Source organism: Rutidosis leptorrhynchoides, chromosome 2 (assembly GCF_046630445.1).
Source record: "Rutidosis leptorrhynchoides isolate AG116_Rl617_1_P2 chromosome 2, CSIRO_AGI_Rlap_v1, whole genome shotgun sequence".
Taxonomy (NCBI): domain Eukaryota; kingdom Viridiplantae; phylum Streptophyta; class Magnoliopsida; order Asterales; family Asteraceae; genus Rutidosis; species Rutidosis leptorrhynchoides.
Window position 1 is genome coordinate 561,921,547 of NC_092334.1, and position 20,304 is coordinate 561,941,850.

Below are 20,304 nucleotides of genomic sequence, written 5' to 3' on the forward strand. Positions count from 1 at the left end.
AAAATATGTCATCGATCAATGATTTATGGTTGGGTGATCAACATATTATCACGTTGTAGTTCTATAGTTTATTCTCGCTGATATTAGCGTTGTGACAATAATGTGCAAATATGCCGCTTTTTTTTGGCGAAATATATATATATATATATATATATATATATATATATATATATATATATATATATATATATATATATATATATATATATATATATATATATATATATATATATAAAAGATCGAATGATCAAGAGGTTACAACTTATGCAGATCAAATGATCTGTGGTACATTGTGCGTTTAAACTAGCAACGCCTATTGACCGTACATAAAATCGGTGATTGACTAACAGTACTCGTGATATAAATTACAATACCCGTAACTACAAATACATCAAAACCCATAAATGACCAACCATAAACCAAGTAGTAGAAAATCCTTGAATTCGTAATCCCAGTGAGCACAAGACCTAAATACATACTACCCCGAGTAAGATCCAAACCCCCGCTAATGACCACCAGCATGCCAAAACCTGAAAGCTAAACGAACAGAGTCCCGAAGCCTTCAAGTCAAGCCAACTAACCCTCCCTGTCAGCAAAGGCCAAACGACAGTCAAACAGAATCGAACCACACACCGGGAAACCCAAGAACACCTAACCCGAGGCCAGCAACCGAAGCGATCTCCCGAAACCAAAAAATACCTGGAAGAACCCACCAAAAACCCATGAAGTCCGAGCATTGTTGAGCACTGTAATTTACCATTCGGGCAGTAGAAAAACCCCGAGAAACCACCTCAGAATACTTCAATTTTCCGAAACCGAAAAGACGGTGACGTCGGCAACGACGTCGACCCCACCCGAACAAGGCGCGACGACGGGAAAGATGGAACGAGTGAAAAGTGTGAAAAGCGACGACACAAGGACTAGACAAGAAACCATCCGTGGGCCGGTTAAGATACAAGAACACCGACTAGCACCATACAAAACAACAACGGCAACACAAGAGCAACCAAGCCGAATTCCGGTCGGATTGCGGCACCAGGAGTCCAGGACAGAAACAAACCGGAACAAAAGGAGAGGGACCCGACGAAGAGCAACCGGAAAAACAATTCAGCCTAGAAACCCAGTAACCAAATCACCCCACCGGCCAATACAAACGCCATTTTATAAAAAAGAAAACAAAAAAGAACAGAAACCGTCGGCCGGAGCAAAGACCAAAACAAAAGGCCGTATGACACCATTACGCACGATGGTAGAACTCCTAGAGGAGTTCGCCGCCTACCATCAAGAGCTGTGGTAAAACCGACGATGGTCGAGCAACACAAAAGTAAAACCGAAAGCCATAAACAACAAAGAAAGTTGAACCGGAAAAGAAACTTACAAAATCACCGGAAAACAGAGTTCATGTGAGGACCACGTGAACTCGCCGCCTGTCGCCGGAGAAGAAGCAGTCAGACAACCGGAACAACAAAACTCCGTCAAAATGGATGGCGAAGGGACGGATCTGAGAGATGAGAGGAAGAAAAACACGAAAAAGGAAGAAACCGGACCTCCGGCGAGGTGCCGGAGGCCGGAGCGGCTGAATGAAGGTGTTTGCGGCTAGGGTTTGAATACTGTTGGAGAGAAAATAGGTTGGAGAGAGAAAGGGAAGCGGTCCTTGTTTCAATTTGTGCAACTATGCCGCTATTATTGTGTTATATAAATAAATTAAAGATTAAAGATACTTCATTCGCCGTATGTATTTTTTCCAACGAAAAACATAAACTAAATGAGAATTGATCAAATTGAGTTACAATTCATACTCCATACAATCTATTTGAACTACTACCTATTGAAGTAGAAGCAATTACATCGAACATATGCAACACAAATACCAAACAAACCATGGAAACGTTAATACTCGTGTCTACATCCGACTCCAATAAAAAAGATTAATCAGAAGGATGTTGTCGACTTGTATTTGATGGTGAAAAAGTGATGAGCCGAAGACATTTCTAAAAATCATAATAACGCTCAAATCATCGATCTCACCGAAAACTTACACACAAATTAAGGACACCCACACCCATGTTGTGGCTACTCAAATTTCTTTCTCAAAACCGATAGGAATGCTACTAATTATTTTTAAAATAATACTTGGATGCAGATGAATAAATAACATAGTATAATTGGTGTTTTTTATGCAATACTTAATTTGATTCAAGTGTAAATCGTAGGGATCATTTTTGACGGGAAAAAAACAATAACCATCCGTATATTCATAACAATATAAAAATTATGGGGTGAGAGAGGCTCGAACTCTCGACCTCAGGATCACTCTTTTAGCTATGAGACCTACGCGCTAGCCAACTGCGCCACCACCCCTTGATGCTAAGTCTAGATATCCAATCATTTTTATATTAAATTAAACATTCATTTAAACTAACTACTAATGATAGTTATAGTTATCGAGTTACGAGTAATAACTTACAATTTTATTTTAATCATCATAACAAACAAAAGGTAACCCATATTTTTCGACTGAAGTTCTGAGTAGCTGCTAGAAACCTCAATTCAATTCGATCGATCACTCAAAAGTAATGGCTGAATCTGATAATAAAAGTTCTCTATCAAAGGTAACGTTCTCTCTTCTTCATGTTGTTTTCTTTTTGCACGTGCTTAATTCTGTCTCTGATCAAAAGTTCATTTTCGTTTCTAGTTTTGATCTGTCATCTATATAAGGTTCTGTTCAATTAAACGTAATGAATCAAATAATTATCGTTCATTGTTTTAATTTCGCATAATTATTACGTTTCTATTCGATTTTTATCTAGTTTCGGGAAGAAAAATTATTATAATAATAATACAGTACATTAATAATCATAATATCAATAAATCTTAACGTAATGTTTAGTCTCTCGCGCAAGTAATATTCATATTAATTAATAATTTTATTAAAATGGTTTGCAAAACATTGTTTTTAATAATTAAGACAAAAGCAAAAGAGGAACAACATGGATTCTGAGATAAGAGAATCTGTCATAAATGTTTAAAATGAATGAATGTTTTTTTATGACATGGTAAATTTGTTGCGAAAATTGCGTTGTGACTTTTGAGTGCAGGATTATCTTCTTAAGGAGGAGACAGAGGCTGCTAAGGTCACCTCTGATGAGGCCCCACCACCTGCTAATGATGAAAGTAATGATGAAAGTGAACAAACTAATGATCAACATGAAACACCAGAGATTAAGGTACCATCGTAATAATAAAAAATAAACATAAACATATATACAGTCTAATAGATAGTTCACTAATATTATAATGTTGGTTCAAGTTTTCATTTTGATACAATTGTTTTTTGTTATAGCTTGAGACGGCACCTGCAGACTATCGATTTCCAACTACAAATCAAAGCAGACACTGCTTTACACGATATGTCGAGTATCACAGGTGAATCTTATTTCATGTGTTTAATTTATAGCAACAAAGGACAATTCTGCCGATTACCGATAAGTTATCTATACATGTTGTTTGTACCATAAGTCAGGCTTGTCTATACAACACAACAAAGTGAGGTAAAATCATTAGTTAGGCTAGTGGGAAAAAATGACTCTGTTTCCGTCTTTTGAAAGAAGTAAGGTGTTCTTCCTTCATCCTCCATCCACACTACGAGGGCCGGCCAGAATATGTTTGGCTGTTCAATAGCCAATCCATTTCTGCCCAATACGATAACTTACTCGTGTTGACCCTAACTATCCAGTTTTGCAATATGCTTCAACAAATTAGATTTCATTGTTTTGTACCGCCATCCAATATTTATGGGACCCACAAAATGGATCTTGTTATGTCAGGTGTGTAGCAGCGAAGGGGGAAGGTGCTCCAGAATGTGATAAATTTGCAAAATACTATCGGTCACTTTGCCCAGGCGAATGGGTATGTGCTCTTCATAAATTTTAAAACTGCCCTTCAAGATAATCTTTTTAGGGCCAATTTATCATCAATGTTATGTTATGTATAATTGCATTGAGCAAACAAGCTCTAAAACATGCTGGGTGTATTTAGAGGTGCTTGATTTTTTAATTTTTTTGCTAGGCATCAAATGTTTAAGATTTTTTATTTTATAAATATATATATATATTTTTTTTTTTTTTTTTTTTTTTTTTTTTTTTTGAAAAAGGATTAACTGTAGAACAACTGGAATCTTGTGGATATCATCAAATTGTTTTTGCAACAATATTTTGGGATGTTATAAACCTGTTGGATTTGTCGTCTACCCTAATTATTATATAAATCAAATAGTTATATCTTTGTTGCAAACGTGATCCTATATAATGTATGCAGGTAGACCGATGGAATGAACAAAGAGAGAATGGCACGTTTCCAGGTCCGTTGTAGAAGCATGATTGCTGCTGCCTATTTTGCATTAGAGATTTATGGTGCATCAAGTATGCATCAGCATCACACTAGTGAATTAATAAGCTATTTAGTTCAGTTTGGAGAAGTCAAGTTTAGAAACATAATCTAGGTTGTGGTTGCTTTGCAAATTTTCATTCTCAATGTTTGAACATAAGATCCTTTGCTAATAATCATTATGGATCATTAGTAGTTAAAGGTTGAATTCGAACCATATGTCGAGTACGGAATGTTTTGCTTGACTACCATACTTTAACAACAGTGGATTTATTCATGATTTGTAGTTGCTGATTTTCAATACAGTTCTCAAAACATGTTGCATGAATTTCATATTTCAAATAATTCTCAAAAGATACATACATAAACATGGTTTATAATTTTCATTGGGATTGAAGGAAATAAGAGGTTGATTCATAAGATAGTAAGGTCTACTTATGATATAAGCAATCCAGCAAAATATTATACAAGACTCAAGTTTGATTTTGAGGGTCAAGAAGTCAAAATGTTGTGAAAGTAGCTAATATATGGGGGCTCAAATAGATTGTTATGACTGCAGTATGGGTCAGAATTGGGCATGGATGCAAACGGAGCTTGTGTCAGCCTATGTGGCGGTTTGGTGACTAGCCTATCACAATTCGAAGAAAAACGTTTAATAAGTCGGGTAATGGTCAAAAGTCATGTCAAAGTCGGAGGGGATCTCTCATCCGATCATCCTGAACACGAAGGAACCACATCATTTTATTTTTAAATCATTTACTTTTATAAATTTTATATATTAAATATTTATAAATAATTATATTTAAATATAAAAGCACGTTCCAAAAGACTCGATTTTTCAACCTTGAAATTGGGCATGAACAACTTTATTCCATAGCATATTATGAAAGATGGGACAATTTAGTGTTGTATACTTTGCTGGTACTAGCTTCTGTTTTGGGAGTGGTTTTTATTCATCGTTTGCTTGATTGCAAGTTTGCTGTTTTACAGTAATCGTGCAGGATTTGCACCTGTGCCATTTTAAGATCTTACAACCGGTTCAATTGAAGGTGCAGCACACAAACAGGACTTCATTTTAGTGTATATGATGAACACAGACAATATCCATCCATCAACGTATCATAAGATTTATGATTCCAACCAAGCTTTGAAAGCCAGAACATACTACTTAAAAACAAAATAAACTATAATTTCATATCATCCATTGAAATATCTTTACTATCACTTTGAAATAATCAAGCCCTCTCTCCCCTAATCCTCCTGGAAAGCTGAATATCTTTAGGCATGATTGTCACACGTTTGGCATGAATCGCACATAAATTGGTATTTTCAAACAATCCCACCAAGTACGCCTCTGCTGCTTCTTGCAGTGCCAACACAGCATGACTCTGAAAACGCAAGTCCGTCTGCAACAAACATTCATTCACAACCATTTAATAAAAATCTTCACAACACAATAATAAATATAAATACCCCATTATTAAAATTAAAAATTCGAATTAAATAGCATTCAAATTCACCTTAAAGTCTTGTGCAATTTCACGAACTAGCCTTTGGAAAGGCAACTTCCTGATCAGAAGCTCGGTACTCTTCTGGTACTTACGAATCTCACTGCATTACATATATACACAAAGTCAAAACATATCCAAATTGTATAAAAAAGTGAGATATGAATCAACACAATTAGTCACGAACCGTAGAGCAACAGTTCCTGGTCTGTATCTGTGAGGCTTCTTCACACCTCCTGTGGTTGGAGCCGACTTTCGAGCAGCCTATCATATAAATACAACGGTTTTAATGATTTTGCAGATAAATATATTTAAGACTTGTATAAGCAAAGAGTAAGTTTCATCCACCAACTTAATTATATGGGAAAAGGAATATATACCTTGGTGGCAAGTTGCTTCCTGGGGGCTTTTCCTCCTGTTGATTTACGAGCAGTTTGTTTGGTACGAGCCATCTACGATTATGAAATTTTTGATACATGAATAACAATAAAAACATATTCCTTTCCAAAAACATGTGTATCGGCAGGGACATGTTAGCCCTGTGTTGACTATGTTAAACCATCCAGCCGCACCCCGTATGCCACTGGAGCATGGCGAAACACCATCACCATTAAACCCCTACAGCATGTCAGGACCCGGATTCGAGTCTGCATAGTTATTCCTTTCCATCTTTACATGCGTAGGGCCAAAGATCATTTGGGCCGGGTACCACTGGACCAATATGTCTCAATAACTGCATTAACTAGGGGTCTTCTTAAAAATATAAAATAAAAAGTAGAAAGACGATACCTTAAAATGAAATCTGTATGGGTTGCGAATGAGGAGATGAATAAAACTGAAGCGAATGAAAATACGAGTAAAATTAATAAGACGGTATTTATAGGGTCTTCTTCTATTGTATCGGTGGATCTGACGGTAATAATTGGATAACTATGTGTTTGATGTTTGACTGTTTGACGTTTAATATGTATCGTAAGAGTGCACTAGTCGGATCGGAACACAAATACTCTCTTCTTATTGGTTGATTTTTGTTTTATGATTAATTATGTAATACGAATATTGAACTATATACTCATTTAAACGGACAAAAAAGAAAACAAAATTGTACACATTTAAACGGACAGAAAAGAAAAAACCTTTTCCGTTTAGCTTGATCCGTTCTTATATAATACGAACACAAAATTGTAATTGAAATATGATTTCAACTAGGATTTTTCATCGGTTCGGTATTCAGTCTCTATGATTTATTCCATTTTGAAATTTTGAAAGGGAAACCGAAAACTGAAGCAAATTCAAATCGAAAATCAAAATAGAATTTCATTTGACTAACGGTTAAAATCGTTTTTTTTCTATATATAGTAATTAGATTTCCATTCGACGCCCAGTTTCGGGGCGCGTTTTCATCCCATGTTTTCGTCGCACGTTTTTTACGCCTATTCTTTTCATCGCATGTTTTCGAGGCGCGTTTTCGACGCGCGTTTTGGATGCCCGTTTTCGAGCGCGGTTTCGTCGCATGTTTTTTATGCGCGTTTTTACTCGTGTATTCGACGCGCCTTTTTCGAGACGCGTTTTTGATGCGCCTTTTTCGGGGCGCATGTTCGGAAGAGATACATCAAAAAATACATATAAGAACAATTTTACTAGCCCGACTCAACCGACCCGGGTCTTGACCCAACCCGACCCGGGTCTCGACCCAACCCGTTCGACCCATTTTAATTCCGACTCATTTCGACTCATGACCCGTTTCGATCCATGACATGTAACGACCCAAACCCATTTGATCATTGACCTAACACGACCCATCTCGTTCCGTTTGCCAGGCATACAAAAACTGTATTTGAGGTCCCAATCAAATCAAATTTCATCTTAGCACATAACCTTGCGCATAATATATTGTACACCATTTGGGAAGGCTCAAAGGTTGGTTTCCTTCAAACAGAGCAGATCCATTTTCATAACAACACTCGTACTTATAACGAGTAACACAAGGGGTCGTGTTTGAGCTTATAATCCTGCAAGCATCATAACTGATGATAATATGATTATATATAAAGCAAACATGGCTTGAACGTGACTACTCAAAGACTTGCAAATCATGCCATCTTGAGGTTTGCACGTGTTGCAATTGATCGTCATAAATAGTGGCAGATGACATTTTTTCGACAAGTGCGAAACATTAAAATGTTGTAGAAAACAAAAAGACGGGGCAAAATGTTGAAATTTAACACAAAAAAAAAAAAAAAAAAAAAAAATACTAAACGCCATACTTTAACATATAATTACATTAAAATATTTTATTTAGCTGGCGGCGGCGGCTGACACCGGTTGCCCCTTCATAGATCCTCCCCTGGTCATAAAGGTCTGGTAAAGGCTTCTCTCAAGCCGAACAATAACTGTTGTTGAGGCAATACTCGAAACACAATTATGCAGCGAAAAAGACGAATACCAATTAGCCGAAAATACTATACAAAGGCTGCTGCAAATCAGCTGTGAAATGTAGCAGTAAGTCTTTAAAATTTTACTACAATGTAGATTACAAAACCTTTAATTAATGTCAGTGCAACTGCATATCTAGTATGGATCAACTGCATATTGTGTCAAAAAATCAGCAAATCAATCACAAATAACATGTAATTAGTCGTTGAATAATGACTGCAAATAATGCCCAAGAAGTAACTAAATTAACCATGAATCATGAAATAAACGAGCTTTGAAAACTGCACAAAAGCTACGCCAAGGCTGCGATAAATGTTTCTGCAACTATTCCTCAAGAATTGCACGAAATAAAGGTTATTTTTATGACAACACTCAAGCCGATCAGGCAATGAAGGGGCTGCAAAATCAACAGCGAAGCATGTGTCTATTGTGCTCGCACATGATAAATTGTTCATCATTTGAGCAGACACAAGAGCTATTATTCAACCTAAGCAGAGTGATTGCAACATAAAATGTGTGAGGCTGAATGACCCGCAACAAACAAACAGCACATTAAATGTGACTCACAACAGATAAGTGATTGCAAGTCTGCTAAACAAGGGCTGATTTGGTGGGTATTGCGTTCGAACAGTACAAAGGCTAATGCACATAGGCTGCGCAAATGGTATTACCATGACAGTGCACGTGTAACACTTGGGGTTGTAATCTGGGTATTGCGAGGACTTTGATTTGAGGCACATTATACACATGTTAATTTTGCTCTTTTTTATTCACGTTAAAATCATGTTTAACATCATACACTTTTAATGTTTTACTAGTGAAATGACCCGTGGAACCACGAGTTTGTTTAAATGAAACAGTTTAATGATATGTTTTAGGTATTAAGTGAACGTAAATGTTAAAGTTATTTAGTTTAATGACCCGTGGAATCATATAGTCCGACTAAGAAACTCGTTAGATGAACATTTCATCAAACACCTAAAATGCATATTAAACAATCCTCATCTAGTGAAATGATTCGTGGAACCACGGGTTTGTTTAAATGAAACAGTTTAATGATATGTTTTAGGTATTAAGTGAACGTAAATGTTAAAGTTATTTAGTTTAATGACCCGTGGAATCATATAGTCCGACTAAGAAACTCGTCAGATGAACATTTCATCAAACACCTAAAATGCATATTAAACAATCCTCATCCAATCATAAAAGATAATATTAGTTGTCATTTTATTTTAAAAGTGTAAATTAAAAATATAAATATAAAATTGGTTTCCTTCTGCCTAACTTTATACATTCTCGTACCAAATTCAAAATAATTAATTACAATGATTTAAAATTATTTAATTTTAATAATTAAATTAATTATTAATAAGAGTTAATTTTAATTTAAAATTATTTAGATTAATGACATCACTCACCATGCTTAGATTTTTTTCTTTTTCTTTTTGATTTTTTCTTAACAAAGAAATTAGTCTAATTATGACATCATCATTTTAGCAATATAATAGAAACTATAGATAGATGATAATAGCGTGACCCATTTTGTGTCAATTAGCGAATCAGTCATAAGATCTATAAGGTGTACAAGATTGTAATAATCTTATATAGGGTTAGCTACGTTATAAATTATTAGTGCAGAATGAATTCATGATGAATACCATATAAAAGGTACACAGATAAGTAGGTATTCTGGGGTTAAGGGAAGTATTTGTTGGAAGCTTTGACGAGCCCAACACACCCACTATAGAGGACCTAGGTTATACTCACTCACTACACCAACACTTTGACGTTGGTTAACCTTTAATTTTACGAATCCTTAGTGCACAATAATACTTAGGCGACAGTGTCGACCATATATCATTCAGGCGGTATAACCGACCATATATCACTTAGGCGGCAGAGCCGACCATATAATAAAAATAACACAAGTGCACTAAGAACTTAAACACAAACTAAGGCTTAACCGGGAAACTTAACAAAGAACACTTTTATTAATACAAAGAAACAATTACAATATTATGGACTCAACTCACACTCTTACTTCTTCACAACTTCTACTTCTAACTCTTCTTCACTTCTTACTTCTTCTCTACTTCACACTTCACTTACTCACTCCTTACACAACTTCTAGATTTTTCTTTTACATTTTAATATCTAGATATTATCCATATACATATATTAATATCTAGATATTTTACTCATATACATTTACTAATTCTATATTATTCTAAATTTGCATTGTATTTTAACACTCCCCCTCAATGCAAATTTTCTTCCAACGATGTCTTGCAGACCATTCCAAGTGCTTCTCTGAATTTTGTAAATTTCGGTTTACTTAGGCTCTTGGTGAATATATCTGCAACTTGTTCATCTGTATTTGTTGGCACCATCTTGATCTCCCCTTCAAGAACCTTTTCGCGAACATAGTGATAGTGCACTTCTATATGTTTTGTTCTCGCATGAAAGACTGGATTTTCTGCTAATCGAATACCTGATAGGTTATCGCAGAAAAGCTCTACGTGATAGTCTGTTGATTGATGAAGATCTTCCATTAGTTGTTTCAACCATGTAATTTCTTGTGTTGCTGATGATGCCGATCGATATTCTGCTTCAGTGCTTGACAAGGATACTGTTGGTTGTCTCTTGCTGCACCATGATGTTACTCCTGATCCAAGACTAAACATGTATCCAGTTGTTGACCGTCGTGTATCATAGTCTCCAGCGTAATCGGCGTCATAATATCCAGTCACATGACATTCTTTTGTTTTCTTGTATAAAATACCAAAGTTGATAGTGCCTTTAACATACCTTAAGATGCGTCGTATAACATCAAGGTGAGGCTTCTTCGGATTGCTCATGTAACCACTCCAACTGCATAAGATATGTCTGGCCAGCTTAGTATGAGATAAATAAGACTTTCGACCATCTTTCGATACATGGTAACATCTTGAAGACTTTTTCCTTCATCTGCTCGTAGTTTTGTATTCGGATCCATCGGAGTTGAGATAGGTTTGCAATTAAGCATTCCGTACTTTTGTAAAAGATCTCGCGCATATTTCTGTTGTCCCAAAAATAATCCTTCTCTTTTCTGCTCTATTTCGAGTCCAAGAAAATGTTTGAGTTCTCCAAGCTCCTTCATATGAAATCTGATAGACAGATTCTCTCTTGTTCTTTGGATCTCCTCATAGTGATCTCCCATGATGATTAAGTCATCCACATATACTAGCACTATGGCTAGTTTTCCTTGATCTTGTTTCACAAATAAACTAGAATCTGAAGGAGCAACTTTGAAACCTGTGATTACCCGAAAATTTCTGACCAAATTTAAACTTTATCTTTAAATGATTTAATGTTTCCGACACGATAAGCAAAGTCTATGAAGTTGAATCTTAAAATTTTAGAACTGTTTCATGTATTAAATTACATTTGACTGCTCTCGACGATTCATGAACAATTATATGTATGTGTATATATATATGTACAAGTAAAAACGACTTTCCTACCGTAAAATACTATTTGCTACAGTAAAATGACTTTCCTACTGTAAAACACTATTTGCTACAGTAAAACACTATTTACTACAGTAAAACACTATTTTGCTACAGTGCTACAGTGAAAACGACTTGCTACAGTGATTTGCTACAGTAACACTATTGCTACAGTAAAACACTATTTGCTACAGTAAAATACTATTTGCTACAATAAACACTATTTGCTACAGTACACACTATTTGATGTCGACGAACTAGCAAACAAAAACAGGATAAGGCGGCCATGCGATCGCATGTCAAAAACACTGAAAACTCATGCGATCGCATGAGGTACTGTCGCAGGCCACATACTATAAAAGCTCGATTCATTCCTCTGTATTATTTTTTTTTTATATTATTATTATTATTATTATTATTATTATTATTATTATTATTATTATTATTATTATTATTATTATTATTATTAAGATTAATATTATTATTATTAATCTTATTATAATATTATTATTAGTAGTATATATACCTAAAATACTACGACGAGGTTATAAGCGTGTCACCTTCAAAATGGGTTTTTGAGCGGGATAGAGCTAAGGAAATTATGAGTTATTGTCAAGGAGGTTATGGGTAATGTTCGAGGGTATATTTGTGAATCAAATCTAGTGTTTATCATCTCTGTTGCATCTACGTACTTTCCTACAATATTGAATCTCAATATTGATACGTAAGCACTCATATTTTTATCTTTTATACATTAATTGTGTATCCATGTCTAGTGCTCGAGTATATATATTTATGCATGCTTGTATGCTAAATTTTGTCGTTAAACAGTTATGATGAATCACGAAGTAAATACATATATTACTGGTAAAAGGTATATGATATACATGTTTTTGGAAAGCTGGCGAAAAATCAATAACTTTTCATTTAAATATCGAATAATTTCGATGAACGGATTAAAAGATATGATCAACTGAATTATGATTAACGTTAATTGAAATTGCTTTTGAATCTACAATTAAGATTTAAACAACTTGTTTACGAGATTGATAAATTGGATTTTTGAATATTACCAACCGAGTAAATGAATCCTTATATAAGGTATGTCTCGTTTTGTTGAACTATTGTCAAAATTGACTTTTTGAAACGACTTTGGATAACTTTTGTATGTCGATCTCGAGCATTAGGATTGTTATACACTATGACCTGACCTAGCTTGATAGACATTTATTGACCAATATATGTTCTCTAGGTTGAGATCTACGGTTATTTGATATTCCGAGTTTCGGTCACGTTTTGGTGAACAACTTTATGTGCTGCTAAGGTGAGTTTCATTTGCTCCCTTTTTAAATGCTTTTGCAATATATATTTTTGGACTGAGAATACATGCACTTTATTTTAAACAATGGACACAAGTACATACTAAATTCTATACTGAGTTTGAACCGAAAATCCCTTAGCTTTGGTAACTAGTAACTGCCGGTTATAAGAACTGGCGGGTGCGAGTAGTAGTATATGGATCCATAGGGCTTGATATCTCCGTCCGAGCTAGAGCACTAGCCTTTTAACGGACGTATGCTATTTGAGAAGCGTACACGTTGGTTTGCGTGTATTATTAAGATGATTATACAAAGGGTACAAATTATATATATGTTAAGTTTAGTTACCAGGGTGCTCAATCTTGTAGAATATTTTGATAAACGTTTCTGGATGAAACAACTGAAATCTTGTGATCCACCTTTATACACAGATTATGCGAAACATTAAAACTATGAACTCACCAACCTTTGTGTTGACACTTGTTAGCATGTTTATTCTCAGGTTTCCTAGAAGTCTTCCGCTGTTGCTTATATGTTAGACAAGCTATGTGCATGGAGTCTTACATGACATACTTTTCAAGGAAACGTTGCATTCACTAAATTATCACCATGTATCTTATTTTGACTGCATTGTCAACGGAAGTACTATTGTAAACTATTATTTACGGTGATTGTCTATATGTAGAAATCATCAGATGTCGAAAACCTTTGATTTAAATATTCATTTATGGTGTGCCTTTTCAAAAGAATGAAATGTTTACAAAACGTATCATATAGAGGTCAAATACCTCGCAATGAAATCAATGAATGACGTATTGTCCATATGGATTTGGAGCGATCGTCACAAAACCACTTTGTACCAAGAACTCGCCAATCTTCTCGTACCAAGCTCTTGGAGCCTGCTTCAAGCTGTATAGCGCTTTCTTTAATTTGCAGACATGGTCAGGATGGGACTTGTTCTCAAAGCCTCTTGGTTGCTCCATATAAATGTCTTTGTCAAGTTCTCCATGTAAGAAAACGTTCTTGACATCCATCTGCCACAGCTTCTAAGATTTGCTAGCGGCTAAAGCTAGTAGAGCTCGAATTGTTGTGATCTTCGCCACTGGACTAAACGTTTCTTCATAATCCAGCCCATATTGTTAAGAAAAACCTCTAGCAACAAGTCGAGCTTTATACCTTTCAATGGAGCCATCTGATCGAGTCTTCACCTTGTAAACCCATTTACAAGATATTGGTTTTACATCTTTTGGCTTTGGAACTAAACTCCATGTCTGGTTTTCTTTTAGTGCATTAATTTCTTCTTCCATCGCTTTCTGCCATTCTCGACTTTGCCCTGCTTCTTCATAAGTAGAAGGCTCAATAGGTATTGATTCATCCACATGAGCTGCATTGGCATACCTTGGATTAGGTTGTCTCGGCCTTGTTGATCTCCTTAATTCTTGTGCATGCTCCTCGAATTCCTTTTGGCTTGGACGAACCTCCACGGATATAGATTGATGTACACCAGTTTTCCATGGACTCGTTTCCTTAGAATACGACTCTTCTCCTTCTTTGGTTGGATCTACTATTTGCTCTTTACGTTCTTCTATTTCTTCTGGAACTTCTTCTAATCCATGAGATTCTGGAAGCTCTATCTTTTGAGGTGACCACCATGAAGAAGCTTCATCAAATACTACATTTCTTGAAGTATGACACTTTCCAGTATTTGGATCACAACATCTCCATCCTTTTCTTGATTCATCATAATCGACAAAAATGCACCGAATTGCCTTCTTATCAAATTTGCTTCGTAAATGATCTGGCACGAAGACGTAGCATACACATCCAAAAACTTTGATATGGTTGACGGTTGGCTTGATCTTCCATAATCTTTCATATGGTGAAATATATCCCAACTTTGTTTGTGGGAGTCTGTTAATCACGTACGACGCCGTCCTCATACATTCGGCCCAAAATCTACCTGGTACATTCTTACCATGAAGCATACTTCGACAAGTTTCGGCAAGGTGACGATTCTTGCGTTCCCCACTCCATTCTGCTGTGGAGTATTGGGCAAGTTAATTGCCTTCTGATCTTGTGCTTCTCAAGATACATATTGAACTCAGTCGATAAATATTCTCTTCCATTATCTGTGCGTAAGCACCGGATCTTAGTATTGAGCTCACTTTCTACCTTGTTCTTGAACTCTTTGAACTTCAGAAAAGTCTCCGACTTCTCCTTCATGAAGTAAACCCACACATATCTTGAGAAGTCATCAATGAATGTCACCATATACTTCATGCCTCCAAGTGATGTTTGTTTCACTGGGCCGAAGACATCTGAGTGTATGAGCTCTAGTGGTGTCTTGGACTGATGCGCTGACTCCTTGAATGGCAATTGGTGAGCTTTGCCAAATTGACATCCAGCACATATTGTATCTGTTCGGATATCAATTTGAGGAAGCCCATTTACTATGTGTTTCACTATCATCTCCTTTAACTTGTTGTAGCGCACATGCCCAAGACGTTCATGCCAAAGATCAACCGTCTCATTCTTTCGAGTCTTATCCACATATGCTGTTTCAGCAGATAGTATATAGACCGACTCTATTCTTCTTCCTTGCATAATTGGATTGCCAACCACCTTCACTCTCTTGAATACGGACACATCTTTTGGTTCAAAGAGCACATAGTTCCCTTCTGCCGTTAATTGTGGTACTGACAGTAAATTCTTCTTTAGGCCAGGGACAAGATACACCTTCTCGAGTTGGAGCTTATGAGAGCCGCCTTCATTTGGAATTATTGTCTTTCCAATGTGAGAAATAGATAACCTTGAATTGTCGGCTGTCAACACGACTCTCTTTCCTTTGTAATCATCCATTTCTTGCAGCTTCGTCTCATCATTGGTCATATGATTTGAGTACCCAGAATCAATGATCCAATCATCTTTGTAGTTTTTTTTTTTTTTTTTTTTAAAGTTGTTGTAAGAGCTTTATCATCTATGTCAGCTTCAACAGAGAGTCCAGCTTCTGCATCCCATGTTTTCTCATTAATGGTTGCTTCGAATGTGACCTCTTTCTTCTCATCTCTTGCGGCAGCCACATTTCCTTCAAAAGTTTGCCTTCTGGGGAATCTACAATCTCGAGCAAAATGACCCTTCTTGCCATAATTGAAGCATTCACCATTCTTTCTCTTATCATTTTTCCCGTATTGTTGGCGATGATATCTTCTTCCTTGTTGAGCTCCCCATGAAGCGTTGCCTTTTGATTTTGAGTGACCCTTCCACCCATATGTCTTACTTTCTTTCATCGCCTCTTGTCTTCGAGATGTTGCTTTCTTATTATTGGTGAAGAGTGCATCTTCTCCGTCTTTTATGGTTACTTCATTCATCTGCTTGGCTAATGCCTCTTGATTAGCCAATAGATTCTCCAGCTCTATTAATGATGGTTGAGTATGCCATCCTCTCACAGCGGCTATAAATCCATTATACTCGGACCTTAAGCCGTGGATGATAATTCTCTTCATCCTTGCATCACTCACTTTCTCTTCAGGAGCAAGTTGAGATATCTCACGACAAATAGATTTCACCTTGGTGAAATACTGAGAAATGGATAGACTTCCTTGTGAGATACCTGCGAGCTCATTTTCCAAGAGTTGGAGGCGTGCTTCATTCTTCTTTGAAAATAACTTGTCAAAAGTTTCCCAAGCTGCCTTCGGTGTTTTCTCGTCACGGATGTGCTCCAATAGATCCTCCTCGATTGTAGTCTTCAGTATAAATAAAGACTTCCCAGCCTTGATGTTCCATTTTCTCAAGGCTTCAGCATTTTCTTTTGGTGGAGGTGTTGTGTCACTGCCAGCAACTATTTCCCATAAATCCTGTCCTTGTAGGTAAGATTCTATACAAGTTCGCCAATAACCATAGTTGTGGTTATTGAGATTCTTGATTCCACTGCTCGTACTTGCAAGATCTGCCATCATGACGTCCAACGTCCAATAAGCTTGGTCCCAGACCGATGAGCTTTCACAGTTCCTAACTGTGCTCCGACAGAATCTCCCTTAGGGCCTTGGTGTTAAAAAGACGATGTAAACGTCCAACGTTTACCGATGAGTACCTCCACTAACAATGGTCCCAAACGACCTGCTCTGATACCAATTGTTGGAAGCTTTGACGAGCCCAACACACCCACTATAGAGGACCTAGGTTATACTCACTCACTACACCAACACTTTGACGTTGGTTAACCTTTAATTTTACGAATCCTTAGTGCACAATAATACTTAGGCGACAGTGTCGACCATATATCATTCAGGCGGTATAACCGACCATATATCACTCAGGCGGTATAACCGACCATATAATAAAAATAACACATGTGCACTAAGAACTTAAACACAAACTAAGGCTTAACCGGGAAACTTAACAAAGAACACTTTTATTAATACAAAGAAACAATTACAATATTATGGACTCAACTCACACTCTTACTTCTTCACAACTTCTACTTCTAACTCTTCTTCACTTCTTACTTCTTCTCTACTTCACACTTCACTTACTCACTCCTTACACAACTTCTAGATTTTTCTTTTACATTTTAATATCTAGATATTATCCATATACATATATTAATATCTAGATATTTTACCCATATACATTTACTAATTCTATATTATTCTAAATTTGCATTGTATTTTAACACTCCCCCTCAATGCAAATTTTCTTCCAACGATGTCTTGCAGACCATTCCAAGTGCTTCTCTGAATTTTGTAAATTTTGGTTTACTTAGGCTCTTGGTGAATATATCTGCAACTTGTTCATCTGTCTTTGTTGGCACCATCTTGATCTCCCCTTCAAGAACCTTTTCGCGAACATAGTGATAGTGCACTTCTATATGTTTTGTTCTCGCATGAAAGACTGGATTTTCTACTAATCGAATAGCTGATAGGTTATCGCAGAAAAGCTCTACTTGATAGTCTGTTGATTGATGAAGATATTCCATTAGTTGTTTCAACCATGTAATTTCTTGTGTTGCTGATGATGCCGATCGATATTCTGCTTCAGTGCTTGACAAGGATACTGTTGGTTGTCTCTTGCTGCACCATGATGTTACTCCTGATCCAAGACTAAACATGTATCCAGTTGTTGACCATCGTGTATCATAGTCTCCAGCATAATCGGTGTCACAATATCCAGTCACATGACATTCTTTTGTTTTCTTGTATAAAATACCAAAGTTGATAGTGCCTTTAACATACCTTAAGATGCGTCGTATAACATCAAGGTGAGCCTTCTTCGGATTGCTCATGTATCGACTAACCACTCCGACTGCATAAGATATGTCTGGCCGGCTTAGTGTGAGATAAATAAGACTTCCGACCATCTTTCGATACATGGTAACATCTTGAAGACTTTTTCCTTCATCTGCTCGTAGTTTTGTATTCGGATCCATCGGAGTTGAGATAGGTTTGCAATTAAGCATTTCGTACTTTTGTAAAAGATCTCGCGCATATTTCTGTTGTCCCAGAAATAATCCTTCTCTTTTCTGCTCTATTTCGAGTCCAAGAAAATGTTTGAGTTCTCCAAGCTCCTTCATATGAAATCTGATAGACAGATTCTCTCTTGTTCTTTGGATCTCCTCATAGTGATCTCCCATGATGATTAAGTCATCCACATATACTAGCACTATGGCTAGTTTTCCTTGATCTTGTTTCACAAATAAACTAGAATCTGAAGGAGCAACTGTGAAACCACTTTGTACCAAGAACTCGCCAATCTTCCCGCACCAAGCTCTTGGAGCCTGCTTCAAGCTGTATAGCGCTTTCTTTAATTTGCAGACATGGTCAGGATGGGACTTTTTCTCAAAGCCTCTTGGTTGCTCCATATAAATTGAAATGTCCCGTTCTTATTGATTAAAAATGTTCCATATTAATTGATTTCGTTGCGAGGTTTTGACCTCTATATGAGACATTTTTCAAAGACTGCATTCATTTTAAAACAAACCATAACCTTTATTTCATCAATAAAGGTTTAAAAAGCTTTACGTAGATTATCAAATAATGATAATCTAAAATATCCTGTTTACACGCGACCATTACATAATGGTTTACAATACAAATATGTTACAACGAAATAAGTTTCTTGAATGCAGTTTTTACACAATATCATACAAGCATGGACTCCAAATCTCGTCCTTATTTAAGTATGCAACAGCGGAAGCTCTTAATAATCACCTGAGAATAAACATGCTTAAAACGTCAACAAAAATGTTGGTGAGTTATAGGTTTAACCTATATATTATCAAATCATAATAATAGACCACAAGATTTCATATTTCAATACACATCCCATACATAGAGATAAAAATCATTCATATGGTGAACACCTGGTAACCGACATTAACAAGATGCATATATAAGAATATCCCCATCATTCCGGGACACCCTTCGGATATGATATAAATTTCGAAGTACTAAAGCATCCGGTACTTTGGATGGGGTTTGTTAGGCCCAATAGATCTATATTTAGGATTCGCGTCAATTAGGGTGTCTGTTCCCTAATTCTTAGATTACCAGACTTAATAAAAAGGGGTATATTCGATTTCGATAATTCAACCATAGAATGTAGTTTCACGTACTTGTGTCTATTTTGTAAATCATTTATAAAACCTGCATGTATTCTCATCCCAAAAATATTAGATTTTAAAAGTGGGACTATAACTCACTTTCACAGATTTTTACTTCGTCGGGAAGTAAGACTTGGCCACTGGTTGATTCACGAACCTATAACAATTTATACATATATATCAAAGCTTGTTCAAAATATATTTACAATACTTTTAATACATTTTGATGTTTTAAGTTTATTAAGTCAGCTGTCCTCGTTAGTAACCTACAACTAGTTTTCCACAGTTAGATGTACAGAAATAAATCGATAAATATTATCTTGAATCAATCCACGACCCAGTGTATACGTATCTCAGTATTGATCACAACTCAAACTATATATATATTTTGGAATCAACCTCAACCCTGTATAGCTAACTCCAACATTCACATATAGAGTGTCTATGGTTGTTCCGCAATATATATATATATATAGATGGGTCGACATGATAGGTCAAAACATTGTATACGTGTCTATGGTATCTCAAGATTACATAATATACAATACAAGTTGATTAAGTTATGGTTG

General features: G+C 36.1%; 2 protein-coding genes and 1 non-coding gene across 3 annotated transcripts; 1 reads left to right on the forward strand and 2 right to left on the reverse strand.

The window, feature by feature from the left end:
• Positions 1-1,480: 1,480 nt before the first annotated feature.
• LOC139889733 (cytochrome c oxidase subunit 6b-1-like) lies at positions 1,481-4,371 on the forward strand. The gene is made up of 5 exons (XM_071872668.1): positions 1,481-1,588; positions 3,099-3,227; positions 3,344-3,426; positions 3,828-3,909; positions 4,318-4,371. The coding sequence occupies exons 1-5, from the start codon at positions 1,481-1,483 to the stop codon at positions 4,369-4,371; spliced, it is 456 nt and encodes a 151-aa protein (XP_071728769.1).
• TRNAM-CAU (transfer RNA methionine (anticodon CAU)) lies at positions 2,276-2,361 on the reverse strand. Its single transcript is given in 2 exon segments — positions 2,276-2,311; positions 2,324-2,361. It is a non-coding gene; the product is annotated as a tRNA-Met (tRNA).
• A 1,234-nt stretch (positions 4,372-5,605) lies between the features above and the next one.
• LOC139893123 (histone H3.3-like) lies at positions 5,606-6,346 on the reverse strand. Its single transcript, XM_071876262.1, has 4 exons — positions 6,275-6,346; positions 6,082-6,158; positions 5,907-5,997; positions 5,606-5,792 (listed from the first exon to the last, which is right to left on the reverse strand). The coding sequence occupies exons 1-4, from the start codon at positions 6,344-6,346 to the stop codon at positions 5,622-5,624; spliced, it is 411 nt and encodes a 136-aa protein (XP_071732363.1). The 3' UTR covers positions 5,606-5,621.
• Positions 6,347-20,304: the final 13,958 nt, after the last annotated feature.

What these genes read in the sequence shown, in the direction of transcription:
- LOC139889733 (XM_071872668.1), top strand. Translation starts at nt 1,481, where the DNA reads ATGGATGGCGAAGGGACGGATCTGAGAGATGAGAGGAAGAAAAACACG. An exon ending in ATGAAACACCAGAGATTAAG is followed by an intron (nt 3,228 to 3,343) that starts GTACCATCGTAA and finishes TTTTTGTTATAG; the next exon opens with CTTGAGACGGCACCTGCAGA. An exon ending in CGATATGTCGAGTATCACAG is followed by an intron (nt 3,427 to 3,827) that starts GTGAATCTTATT and finishes TTGTTATGTCAG; the next exon opens with GTGTGTAGCAGCGAAGGGGG.
- LOC139893123 (XM_071876262.1), bottom strand. Translation starts at nt 6,346, where the DNA reads ATGGCTCGTACCAAACAAACTGCTCGTAAATCAACAGGAGGAAAAGCC. An exon ending in CCAGGAACTGTTGCTCTACG is followed by an intron (nt 5,998 to 6,081) that starts GTTCGTGACTAA and finishes TATGTAATGCAG; the next exon opens with TGAGATTCGTAAGTACCAGA. An exon ending in AAATTGCACAAGACTTTAAG is followed by an intron (nt 5,793 to 5,906) that starts GTGAATTTGAAT and finishes TGTTTGTTGCAG; the next exon opens with ACGGACTTGCGTTTTCAGAG.